At 35.7% G+C, this 14,512-nt stretch overlaps 1 protein-coding gene across 2 annotated transcripts in view; it reads right to left on the bottom strand.

The window, feature by feature from the left end:
• The window catches only part of CARF (calcium responsive transcription factor), a 51,739-nt gene that overhangs the window by 27,937 nt on the left and 9,290 nt on the right, over positions 1 to 14,512 (bottom strand). The window contains exons 5-6 of one of the 2 annotated variants that reach the window (XM_063105535.1): positions 14,300 to 14,384; positions 1,019 to 1,208 (exon numbers count right to left, since the gene is read on the bottom strand). In XM_063105535.1, the coding sequence (XP_062961605.1) occupies positions 1,019 to 1,208; positions 14,300 to 14,384 (275 nt within the window). The remainder of the gene's footprint in view (positions 1 to 1,018; positions 1,209 to 14,299; positions 14,385 to 14,512) is intronic. The other variant, XM_063105527.1, reaches the window with a different exon arrangement.

Genomic DNA, 14,512 nt, shown 5'->3' with positions numbered 1-14,512 from the left:
CTCAAAAAATAAGGATGAGTGAAAAAAATTGCAAAACAATGTCTATAGTTTACTATTTATGTATATTTTTAAGTATTCAAAACAATATAATGTATTATTGTAAATACAATATTTATGTTAAAGTATAAAAATATAGACTGGAAAAATACACACCAAATTCATTTAGTAGTTACCTCTGGAAACTAAAGAAGGGAATTAGAATTAGGGAGGGGAAAAGTAGGACTTCAGGACTTCAAGCTTATTATTAATGTTGCATTTCTTTAACAAAATGCTGATGAAACCCAGGCAGAACGGGTTACATTTATCTCATATTCCCCTAATTATTTCTCATTAACCTCAGAGATCCATGATGGGATTGCAGCTCTTACAGCTAGAATAGTGACTCCATAGTCCTGAAATAGATCACTTATCTTTAGGTTCTTTGGGGTCTGACTAGTCCGAGTGTAGATCTCTGGGGATGGCTTGAAACTCTACTGCCTTACTAAACACTAACCCAGTGTCTGAAAATACTGTATGTACAAACTCAATGCTTAAGAACTTTAATACTAGAATTTGATATAATAACTCCAAATTCCATACAATAACTCTAGAGTTATAAGCTACATAAAATAGACACAAATTTGTCCCACAAGACAAATTAAGAGGGAAGGAGAAAATATCTAAATTGGAAGGGGGGAAAAAGCAGCAGATATATATATGTTATAATAATAAAATTGCCCTTTTAATATTTTATTACAGAGGTCTACCTGGAATTTCAGCATTTTTATTTTCTACTTATCAGAATAATATATAAAGGACTCATTATTTATTCATTCTGATATGTTAAAATGCAATTTTACAACATAAATTAATTGGTTAAATTTACTATAAGTTCTCTTTTTAGTTTAATATGCATTTTCATCAATTCACATTCAGTTGTCACTACCAAAATGAAAATGTATCACCTTAGGAAAATCACATTTTCACAATGGACGATGGATACTGCTGAACCTGTTTTAAAAATTCTTTTAAAAAGTACCTGCATTGACAAATGGGATTCCATCGTATGGGACATACTGGGATTTCCACATCAAACGTGTAGCAGGCTTGGCTGGGCTTGGAGACTGGCGAGTTCCCCAAACACTCTGTGTTTGCTGCTTGTGAAATGTTAGGACACTCTCTAATTCAGTCTCACTTACACAGTAGCCCCGGTATGAATCTCCAATTTTCTGCATGTGGTAGAAGTTAAATAACAAAATTATTAGCAAATACATTTCAATGCACAATAAACTTAATGAGATGGTTGTCCAAGGTGAAAGACTCATCAGCTTTCACAAGAGAATGACATTCATTCTCTCAGATCAATGGTCTATTACAACCAGTGGATATGATCTGAATTTAACCAGTATCATCAAATAAAGATTCTCCAGCAATTTGTTAGTGAAGATAACTCACTGCCACACTATCTTTATCAAAATTTTGTTTGAGAGAAATAACATTTAGAGAGGATAGCTTGAGGAATACACAGTATATCCATTCTTGCAGATATTTAAAATTCTACCCTGATCAGCATAAAACTAGCCACAAAGCTGAATGGATTATAAAACAAGAACCAACAATATGCTGACTACAAGAAACTACAAGACACACATCAACTGAAAGTGAAGAAATGGAAAAAGATATTTCAAGCAAATGAAAACTAAAAAAGAGCAGGAATAGTTATATATATACCAGATAAAATAGACTTCAAGCCAAGGAAAGTAAAAAAGATAAGGTCAGTATATAATGATAAAGGGATCAATTCAACAAGAGGATATAACAATTCTAAACATATGTACACTCAACTCTGGAGCACCCAGTTACATAAAGTAATTACTAATAGATCTAATGGGAGATACAGATTCTAACACAACAATAGTTGGGAACTGTAACATCCCACTTTCAGCAAAGGACAGATCACCCAGAGAGAAAATTAATCAGGAAACACCAAAATTAATCTCCACTTTAGGCTGATTGGACCTAATGGATATTTATAGAACATTTTATCCAACAGCTGCAGAATATACATTCTTCTCAGCAGTGTATGGAACACTCTTTAGAATAGATCAAATGTTTGCTTATGAAACACCTGTTGACAAATTTTTAAAACCGAAATATCACTACCTTGTCTGACCACAATGGAATAAAACTAGAAATCAACAACAGAAGGGACACTAGGAACTTTACAAATACATGGAAATTAAACAACATGCTCCTAAGCAACAAAAGGGTCAAAGAAGAAATCAAAAAGGAAATTAAAAAATTTCTGGAAACAAATGAAAATGAAAACACAACATACCAGAACCTATGAGATACAGCAAAAGGAGTTCTAAGAAGAATATTTATGGCCATAAATGCCTACATCCAAAAAGAAGAGAGACTAAATAAACAACTTAATGTTACACTTTGAGGAACGAGAATAACAAGAATAAACCAAACCCAAAATCAGTAGGAGAGAAATAACAAAGATTAGAGCAGAAATAAATGAATTATAGATTAAAAAAACAAAGCAAAAGATTAATGAAACAAAGAGTTGGTTTTCTTAAAAGATAAACAAAACCGATTAAACCTTTAGCTGGACTAATGAAGAAAAAAATAACACTCACATACATAAAATTAGAAATGAAAAATGAGGGGCTGGCCAATTAGCTCAGTTGGTTAGAGTGTCACCTTGAAACACTTGTACTGGCCAGCTGCCCCTGCCCCACCAAGAAATTAAAATAAAATAAAAAATAAAAAGAAATGAAAAAGAAGACATTATAACTGATACCACAGAAATACAAAGGACCATTAGAGAATATTACAAACAACTACATGTGAACAAACTGGAAAACTGGTAAGAAATGGATAAATTCTTGGACATATACAACTTACCAAGGTTGAATCATGAAGAACTAGAAAACCTAAACAGACCAATAATGAGTAATGAGATTGAAGTAGTAAAAAAAAAGCCTCCAAACAAAGAAAACCCGACGGCCAGATGGCTTTACTGCCGAATTCTGCCAAACATTTAAAGAACTAATACCAATTCTTTTCAAATTCTTCCAAAAAACTGAAGAGGGGAGAATACTTTCAAACCCAATCTATGAGGCCAGCATTACCCTTATACCAAAACTGGAAAAAAGATACAACAACAACCAAAAACTACAGACCAATATCATTAATGAACATAGATGTGAAGATCCTCATCAAAATATTAGCAGACTCTGACAACACATTAAAAAGATCATTCACCATGATCAAGTGGGATTCATCCTAGAGATTCAAGGATGGCTCAACATATGAAAATCAATAAACATAACACATCACATAAACAGAATGAAGAAAAAAAAACAATATAAATATTTCAATAGATGCAGAAAAGGCATTTGACAAAATCCAACACAACTTCATGATAAAAACACTCAACAAGCTGGGTATAGAAGGAATGTACCTCAACACAAAAAAGGCCATATACAATAAACCCACAGCTAATATCATACTGAATGGACAGAAATGGGAGGTTTTTCCTCTAAAATCTGAAACAAGATGAGGATGACCACTTTCCCTATTCTTATTCATCATAGTACTGGAAGTTCTAGCCAGTGCAATAAGCCAAGCAATAAAGGGCATACATGGGCTGGCCAGTTAGCTCACTTGGTTACAATGTGGTGCTGATAACATCAGGGTCATTTGGATCTCTGTACTGGCCAGCCATCAAAAAATAAAAATAAAAATAAAGGGCATCCAAATCAGAAAGGAGAAATTCAAACTATCCTTATTTGCAGATGACATAATCATATATATACAAACCCCAAAGACTCCACCAAAAAAATTACTAGAACTAATAAATGAATTCAGTATATTGGCAGGATACAAAATCAACACACAAAAATCAATAGCTTTCCTATATGCCAATAACAAAATAGCTAAAGAAGAAATCAAGAAAGTAATCCCATTCACAATAGTTACCAAAAAAATTAAATACTCAGGAATAAATTTACCCAAGGAGGTGAAAGACTTCTACGATGAAAAGTATGAAACAATGGTGAAAAAAATTGAAGAGGATGTAAATGGAAAGATATCCCATGTTCATGGGTTGGAAGAATTAACATAATCAACATGTCCATATTACACAAAGCAATCTACAGATTCAACACAATCCCTATCAAAATGCCAATGACATTCTTCACAGAAATAGAAAAACTATCATAAAATTTGCATGGAACCACAAAAGACCCCATAAAGCTAGAGCAATCTTGAATAAAAAGAACAAAGTTGGAGGCATCACACTTCCTGACTTCAAAATATACTATAAAGCTATAGCAACCAAAACATGGTACTGGCATAAAAACAGACAAATAGACCAGTGGAACAGAATAGACAGCCCAGAAATAAATCCATATACTTACAGCCAACTGATTTTCGACAAAGGTGCCAAGAATGTACAGTGGGGAAAGGACAGCCTCTTCTATAAATGATTCTGGGAAAACTGGATATTCACATGCAGAAGATTGAAACCAGACCCCTATCTCCTCTCACCATACTCAAAAATCAACTCAAAATGGATTAAAGACCTAAATTTAAGACACAAAGCTATGAAATTATTAAAAGAAAATGTAGAGGAAACGTGACACAAAATGGGAGTGGGCAGCACTTTTTTGAGTGAGACTACAAAGGCATAGGCAACTAAAGCAAAAATACACAAATTAGACTACATTAAACTAAAAAGCTTCTGCATAGCAAGGGACACTATCAACAAAGTGAAACAACAACCTACAAAATGGGAGAAAGTGTTTGCAACTACATGTCAGATAATATATAAAAACTCAACTCAACAGCAAAAAACCAAATAATTGAAAACTGGGCAAAGGACTTGAACAGACATTTCTCAAAAGAAGACATACAAATGGCCAAAAAGCACAAAAAAAATGCTCAAAAGCACTAATCATCAGGGAAACGCAAATTAAAACTACAATGAGGTATCACCTCACTCCAGTTAGAATGGCTATTATTAAGACAGAAAATAACAAATGCTGGTGAGGATGTGGAGAAAAGGGAACTCTCCTACATTGTTGGTGGGATTGTAAATTGGTATAGCCATTGTGGAAAACAGTATGGAGGTTCCTCAGAGAACTAAAATAGATCTACCTTATGACCCATCATGTTAAGTGAAGTAAGTCAGGCACAGAAAGACAAATACTGCATGGTATTGCTCATATCTTTAATCTTTAAAAAACACAAAAACAAAGTGGTTCTTGTAGAGAGTAGAATAATAGGGGGATGCTGCGGAGGTAGGGAAGAGAGTTGGTGGACTAATGAGTACAAAACTATGCTATCTACCCTAAGTGAATCACTGTGAAGCATGTGTGTGTACTGAAAGAACACACTGTTCCCCATAAATATGTACAAATAAATGTTAAAGCAAAAAAATACAAAACAAAAAATACTAGCCCTAAAGTTTTGGTCACTGTTGCACTTCTTTCACTGAGATAGATTTTGATATGATGCCATGAGTCTATTTGAAACCCTATAAAAATTCTGATTTTATATTCTATAAAATGTTGTAGAATAATTTGCTCATTACATTAATATTCTTTTTATAAAGATCCTTCTGGCGCAAAGCTGAAGCAGGAGCCACGGCCGAGAGGAGGGAGGAGGAGGAGGTGGAGGAGGAGGTGGAGAAGGCGCTGGACCAGGCGGGCGACGCTAGGCCGCTCCTGGGCAACAAGATGGTGGACGAGAAAGAGAGGGAAGCACTATTTCATTTTTCTCTTGAAAATGCTCTCTGTGAGAGAACAGAGCGCCATGTTGGATGCTCTGCTCATTGAGTGAAGAAAATCCGCCGGCATGGCCTGAGCCCAGTCCCTAGAAGGGAGCCGCTTCCCCTGGGGAGGGGGACAAAGACCCCCCGACACTGGCCCATGAGGATGTTGCCGTGAAAGGCTCAGCAGCTGCGGCAGGAACTGGACCCGGCACCGGAGCGGCAGCGGTGGCGGCAACAGCAGCAGCAGCAGCAGTACTGCCTCCTCACCTGGCGGGGGCAGCAGCGACAGTGGCAGCGGCGGCCCCTCCTCACCCGAACATCAGGGCCCTCCAGACCCAGGCGCCCCAACAATATCTCCTCAAGCCAAAGCCCCAGGACCCCAAGGACTGCATTTGCAAACCCTCCTACCCAACTCCTCCTCGGGACCTAACCTGACTGAAGGACATTTACCAGCCAACTGCTCCACCAACTCACCCTAAGAGAGCCGGTCTGCCTGCTGTGTTCATCAGACTGCCCAGTGGAACAGAAGATACTCTGCTCATTTCATCTGATCTGTCGACTATGAAACCCCCTGCCACAATGACTAAACATCAAAGAAAAGATACCAGAAATACAAAAAAATCAAGAAAGTACACCACCAAAAGATAATAAATCTCAAGCTCTAGATCCTATAGAAAAAGAAGCCCTTGAAATGACTGACAAGGAATTTCGAGTGATAATACTAAGGAAACTGAATGACATTCAAGAAAACTCAGCTAGACATCATGATGAAATGAGGAAAAGTATACAGGACCTGAAAGAGGAAATGTACAAGGAGATCAATGTCCTGAAAAAAAAATGTAGCAGAACTTGCCGAACTGAAGAAGTTATTCAGCGAAATAAAAAACACAACAGAGAGTTTAACCAGCAGGCTTGTGGAAGTTGAAGAGAGAACCTCTGAACTTGAAGATGGGCTGTTTGAAATAACACAAGCAGACAAAAAAAAAAGAAAAAAGAATCAAAGGCATTGAAGAAAATCTGAGAGAGATATCAGACAACCTTAAGCGCTCAAATATCCGACTCATGGGTATTCCAGAAGGGGAGGAAAAAGGAGATTGCATTGAAAACATATTCAACAAAATAGTGGCAGAAAACTTCCCAGGTATAGGAAAAATCACAGATCTTCACATCCAGGAAGCTCAACGACCTCCAAATGTATTCAACCCAAAAAGGTCTTCTCCAAGACATGTTATAGTCAAATTGGCAAAACTCAAAGACAAAGAGAGAATCTTAAAAGCTGCAAGAGAGAAGCATCAAATCACCTATAAGGGGGCCACAATCAGGCTAACATCTGACTTTTCATCACAAACCCTAAAAGCCAGAAAGGAATGGGATGATATATTCAAAATACTAAAAGACAGAGATTGTCAGCCAAGAATACTCTACCCTGCAAGGCTATCCTTCTGAAACGAAGGGCAAATAGTATATTTCTCAGACAAACAAAAACTGCGGGAGTTCACTACCACACGACCACCCTTACAAGAAATTCTCAAGGGAGTACTGAGTTTGGTTCCTGAAAAATAACTACCACTGCCATAAAAACCCAAGAAAAATCAAAACCCAGTAGTATAATAAAAATGGCATTCATGAAAAGAAAACAAACAAACAAAAAGGCTATCTACAACCTAGGGAACCAACAAACACAGAAAACAAACAATAAATCAGAAAGCAAGGAACAAAAGATACCTAAGACAACCAAACAACAATCAATAAAATGCTAGGAATAAATCAACACTTTTCAATAACAACTCTTAATGTAAAAGGCTTAAATTCCCCAATCAAAAGACACAGACTGGCTGACTGGATTAAAAAGGAGGACCCAACTATATGCTGCCTTCAAGAGACCCACCTCACCCATAAAGACTCACAGAGACTAACAGGGAAAGGATGGAAAAAGATTTACAATGCAAACAGAAAAGAAAAACGAGCTGGAGTAGCTATTCTTATATCTGACAAAATAGACTTTAAACTAAAAACCATAAAAAGACAATGAGGGACACCACGTAATGATAAAAGGACTGATCCAACAAGAAGACATAACAATCATAAATATGTACGCACCCAATGTTAGAGCAGCCAGATTTAGAAGACAACCTCTATTAGACCTAAAGAAGGAAATAGACACTAATACCATAATAGCAGGGGACCTGAACACTCCACTGTCAATATTGGACAGATCATCTAGGCAAAGAATCAGTAGAGAAACACAAGATCTAAACAATACTCTAGACCAACTGGACTTGGCAGATATCTACAGAACATTCCACCCAACAACCTCAGAATATTCATTCTTCTCATCAGCATATGGATCATTCTCCAGGATAGATCACATATTAGGTCACAAATCAAGTCTCAATAAATTCAAAAAAATTGGAATTATCCCATGCATCTTCTCAGACCACAATGGATTAAAACTAGAAATCAATAACAAACGAAATTCTGGAAACTATACAAACACATGGCAATTAAACAGCATTCTACTTAATGACATATGGGTCCAAGAAGAAATCAAGCAGGAAATCAAAAAATTTATTGAAACTAATGAAAATAATGATACATCATACCAAAACCTGTGGGATACTGCAAAAGCAGTATTAAGGGGGAAATTTATTGCATTAAATGCTCACCTCAGAAGAATGGAAAGATGGCAAGTGAGCAACCTAACACTTCACCTTAAAGAACTAGAAAAACAAGAACAATCCAAACCTTAAGTTAGCAGATGTAAAGAAATCATTAAGATCAGAGCAGAACTGAATGAAATGGAAACCCAAAAAACAATACAAAAGATCAATGAATCAAAAAGTTGGTTTTTTGAAAAGATAAATAAAATTGACAAACCATTAGCATGGCTAACAAAAAAAAAGAAGAGAGAAGATTCAAATAACAAAAATTAGAAATGAAAAAGGTGATATTACAACTGATTCATCTGAAATACAAGGAATCACTCGAGACTATTATAAACAACTACATGCCAACAAGTTTGAAAATCTGGAAGAAATGGATAAATTTCTGGACACACACAAGCTCCCAAAACTGAGCCATGAAGATGTAGAAAATCTGAACAGACCAATAACAATAAAGGAGATTGAAGCTGTTATCAGAAAGCTCCCAACAAAGAAAAGCCCAGGACCAGATGGATTCACAGCAGAATTTTACCAAACATTCAAAGAGGAATTGACACCGATTCTTAACAAACTATTCCAAAAGATTGAAACAGACGCAAATCTCCCAAACTCATTCTATGATGCAAACATCATCCTGATACCAAAACCAGGTAAAGATATAAACAGAAAAGAAAACTATAGGCCGATATCCTTGATGAATATAGATGGAAAATCCTCACTAAAATACTAGCAAACAGAATACAGCAACACATACGAAAAATTATTCACCATGATCAAGTGGGATTCATCCCAGGGATGCAAGGTTGGTTCAATACACGCAAATCAATAAATGTGATACACCATATTAATAAAATCAAACACAAGGACCATATGATCATTTCTATAGATGCTGAAAAAGCATTTGATAAAATTCAGCACTCATTCATGACAAAGACCCTCTATAAGTTAGGTATAGATGGAAAGTATCTCAACCCAATTAAAGCCATATATGATAAACCCACTGCCAATATCATCCTGAATGGGGAAAAGCTGAAAGCTTTTCCTTTAAGAACAGGAACTAGGCAAGGATGCCCACTCTCACCACTCCTATTCAACATAGTGTTGGAAGTACTAGCCAGAGCAATCAGAGAAGAGAAGGATATAAAGGGCATCCAGATTGGAAAAGATGAAGTCAAACTGTCCCTGTTTGCAGATGACATGATCCTATATATCGAACAGCCTAAAGCCTCTACAAAAAAACTCTTGGAGGTGATAAATGATTTCAGCACAGTAGCAGGATACAAAATCAACACACAAAAATCAGTAGCATTTCTATTCTCCAATAATGAACATGCACAAAGAGAAATCAAGAAAGCCTGCCCATTTACAATAGCCACCAAAAAAAATTAAATACTTAGGAATTGAGTTAACCAAGGAGGTGAAAAATCTGTATAATGAGAACTACAAACAACTGCTGAGAGAAATTAGAGAGGATACAAGAAGATGGAAAGATATCCAATGCTCTTGGATTGGAAGAATCAACATAGTGAAAATGTCCATACTACCCAAAGTGATATACAAATTTAATGCAATCCCCATCAAAATTCCAGTGACATTTTTCTCAGAAATGGAAAGAACTATCCAGACATTTATATGGAATAACAAAAGACCACGCATAGCCAAAGCAATGCTGAGCAAAACAAAATAAAGCTGGAGGCATAACACTACCTGACTTTAAACTATACTACAAAGCTATAATAACCAAAACAGTATGGTACTGGCACAAAAACAGACACACTGATCAATGGAATAGAATAGAGAATCCAGAAATCAACCCACACACCTACAGCCATCTGATCTTTGACAAAGGCACCAAGCCTATACACTGGGGAAGAGATTGCCTGTTTAGCAAATGGTGCTGGGACAACTGGATATCCATATGCAGGAGAATGAAACTAGACCCATACCTTTCACCATACACTAAAGTCAACTCAAAATGGATTAAAGAATTAAACATATACCCTGAAACAATAAAACTTCTTAAAGAAAACATAGGAGAGACACTTCAGGAAATAGGACTGGACACAGACTTCATGAATACGACCCCAAAAGCACGGGAAACCCAAGGAAAAATATACAAATGGGATTATATCAAACTAAAGAGCTTCTGCACAGCAAAAGAAACAATTAACAGAGTTAAAAGACAACCAACAGAGTGGGAGAAAATATTTGCAAAATATACATCTGACAAAGGACTAATATCCAGAATATACAAGGAACTCAAACAACTTTACAAGAAGAAAACAAGCAACCCAATTAAAAAATGGGCAAAAGAGCTAAGTAGGCATTTCTCTAAGGAAGATATACAAATGGCCAACAGACATATGAAAAAATGCTCAACATCACTCAGCATCCGGGAAATGCAAATCAAAACTACACTGAGATACCATCTCACCCCAGTTAGGATGGCTAAAATCCAAAAGACTATGAACGATAAATGCTGGTGAGGTTGCGGAGAAAAAGGAACTCTCATACATTGTTGGTGGGACTGCAAAATGGTGCAGCCTCTATGGAAAATGGTATGGAGGTTCCTCAAACAATTGCAGATAGATCTACCATACGACCCAGCTATCCCACTGTTGGGAATATACCCAGAGGAATGGAAATCATCAAGTCGAAGGTATACCTGTTCCCCAATGTTCATTGCAGCGCTCTTTACAATAGCCAAGAGTTGGAACCAGCCCAAATGTCCATCATTGGATGAGTGGATACGGACAATGTGGTATAGCTATAATAACGAATGAAATACTACCATTTGCAACAACATGGATGGACCTTGAGAGAATTATATTAAGTGATACAAGTCAGGCAAAGAAGGAGAAATACCACATGTTCTCAGTTATTGGTGGGAGCTAAAAATAAATAAATCAATTCGCACAGACACACACAAAAAAAATGGGGGGCAGGGGAAGAAGACACAACAACTACAATTCCTTGAAGTTGATACGACAAGTAAACAGAAAGGACATTGTTGCGTGGGAGGGGGGAGAGGGAGAAGGGAGGGGGGTTTTGGTAATGGGCCATAATAATCAACCACATCGTATATCGACAAAATAAAATTAAGGAAAAAAAAAAAAAAGATCCTTCTCTGAGAGAAATTCCTATCTGGTCTTAGTACCAAAAATAGTTTTTTATCTTTGCTTTTATCTTACGGAAATTAGAGTAATTTCTTTTATCTAATAGGCACAGAATTAAGTAACTTACTAGGTTTCCCTTTTTGAAATGCTTAGATTATAGATGAGTGTGTATATGCTTTTATATACACACACATACACATAGCTCATTAAGATATATATTTTCTTAGCTCCTTTTTATGGCTGCATTCTTGTTTTTCTTTATTCTTTAGCTCCCACTTTTAATTTCCACCTTGCCAATATATTGTATGTATTTTTGTAAGCTGTCAACATTTTTCCTATAACAAGGAGAGGTATAAATAAATCATGTAAATAAATTGATATTATCTGCACACAAATATTTGAGTATCCCTGTAACTAGAGGAAAGGTTTTTTATACCAGCAGAGAATATTCAACTGTGATCTCTTATACTTAAATTCATACAGACTTAGAATTGACTCCATGTATTTTTTCTCCCTTAGAGGAAATAAGAGCAGAGATCTTGTTTTTCCTCATTAGATTCAATATTTAACCTTGAAAGAATACACTTAATAAAAAGGAAGGTATCAAAATACTGTTGTGGCTGTACTTTTGGCTGTAATAAAAAGAGATAATCTAATGCCAAACAATACATTATCTAGAATTGCTCATAAATAAAAATGCTTATGTTTATAAATTTTCTTCTAGCCCAGATATTTGTTCATCAAAATATCCACTACAAATAATAGCAGGAATATAAAGCCTAACTGTAATATTTTTACATGAGCAAAATAAATAGTATATATTATGCTGCCAATAAAAGGAAAAATTCAGAATTTAGTATAATATAATCAGGCAGATATATAGGTCAATAGATAGGCCTATAGCTGAAAGTTAAGGGCAGTATTGAAATTTGTCCAACTAATACATTTTCGCCAAATCTGAAAAACTGCCTGTAGAAAAACATCATTAAGTGAGAAATTCAAAAAGTGAAAAGGATTACTAAATAATATTTTGAAGCCAAATGCAGAAAATATTTCTTTTCCATTAATCAAAAATGTTTTTCATTACTGATATATCCCATCCTAAGACTTTTTATTATTAGAAATTTTTCCAAAATAGGAATGTTTTTCTTCCCACATTTTAAGATTTGTTTAAAATAATAAAGCATTTTAATAGTTAAATATGCATTACCATTTATGGTTTATATATAGGGGAGGCATGGTCCCTTCCCTCAAAAAGTCTAATTGTTACATAATAATGAAAAACCCACAGTAAAAAATTAAGAATGGTAATTACAATAAATACCAAAGAATTTAAAGAGAGAAATATGTAAAGGCTATAATAATCATTAGATAAGCAGATAATTTATAGTAAAGATACATAGAACTTGCATTGGGAATTTAAAAATATTTAGAAATGGTAAGTAGAAGAAAAAAATAATATATAGGAAATGGAAATAAAATTGAGTAAAGGCAGAAGTAAAGAAAGATTCTGGAGTGTTTGTAGAAAGTAGGAGAACTAGGCTAACAAGAATGAAAGATGATTGAAGAAAAGTAGAAAAGAAAATGGGACAAGATAGGATGATACCTGATTATAGAAGACCTTGAAAACTAGCTACAGTGGGTAAACAGTGTGGAAAAAATAACACTGAACTTGTTGCGCAGTAAGAAAAGACAATGAAAGCAATATTTAAAGTCAAGCAGTTTTAGAAAAATACACATTAGGAACCAGAAAGAAAGAGTCAAAGAGAGTAGAGGGAAGGCTATTACTGTAATCAAGCAAAGAATATAAAGTCTATGGCCAAAAGATACTTTAAAGGAAAAACTAAAAGAATATGGTGACTACCTGAATGTGGTAAGGAAATAAATTAGCCTAAAACTTTTTGCCTAGATGTGTAAGGAAATGGTATTTGTCATTACACAGACAAGGAATTTAGGAAGCAGAACTAGTTGTGGTATAATAGATGATTTCAGTTTAGGATATGGTAAACTTGAGATGAAATCCAAACGAAACTTCAAGTAAGTAGCTGGAGATGTGGGACAAGAGCAAGAGCAAAATTTAAAAAATGGTGATACAGGGCCGAGCCCGTGGCACACTCGGGAGAGTGAGGCGCTGGGAGCGCGGTAACGCTCCCGCCGGGTTCGGATCCTATATAGGAATGGCCGGTGCGCTCACTGGCTGAGTGCCGGTCATGAAATAGACAAAAAAAAAAAAAAAAAAAAATGGTGATACAGACTTGGAAATCATTTTTATAAACAAGACAGCTGAAAGTCAACATTTGTCCCTAAGACAAAAAAATGTAGAGAAAGAAGACAAGGTCAAAAAGTGAGCTTTGGAGAATTTCTACTGAGAATATGAAAAGAAATAAGTGCAAGCAAAGAAAGAGAAGGAATGGTCAAAAAACAAAAAAGTAGAGAAACATGATGTAGTGAAATTTCATGGAAGACAAGGAAAGAGAGCTGTAAGAGAAGAAAGGTTAGTGAAGCATAAAGAGACTTATATGACCTCTGCTTTAACGGATCTTACAATCTCTAAAGAACAGATAAATCTCTAAAAGAATAGATCTGCTTTAACAGAACTTACAGTCTCTAAAGAATAAAAGAATAGATAAAAGATCAGATTTAGCACAAACAAAATATTATGGCCTATGTAAGTTATACTCAAAAGTGGGCATTTTGGGATGAATTGTGGTTACAACCAGTTAAGTGATTCTAGGTGAGAATTATTTTTAACTCACCTCACAGCTCCTAAGACGGCAGGCCCATACAGGTGTGTTAGAAGAAAGTGGCTGAAGAGGAGCCAGAAAAGGTTCTTCAAGCATTCTGGGATAAGGAAGGAATATAAATATAAACATATAGTTCACACACACACATACACACACACACACACACACACACACACACACACACACACACACACACACACACACACACACACACACACACACACA

Source organism: Cynocephalus volans, chromosome 1, assembly GCF_027409185.1.
Source record: "Cynocephalus volans isolate mCynVol1 chromosome 1, mCynVol1.pri, whole genome shotgun sequence".
Taxonomy (NCBI): domain Eukaryota; kingdom Metazoa; phylum Chordata; class Mammalia; order Dermoptera; family Cynocephalidae; genus Cynocephalus; species Cynocephalus volans.
This window is presented reverse-complemented; position numbering and strand designations above follow the sequence as displayed.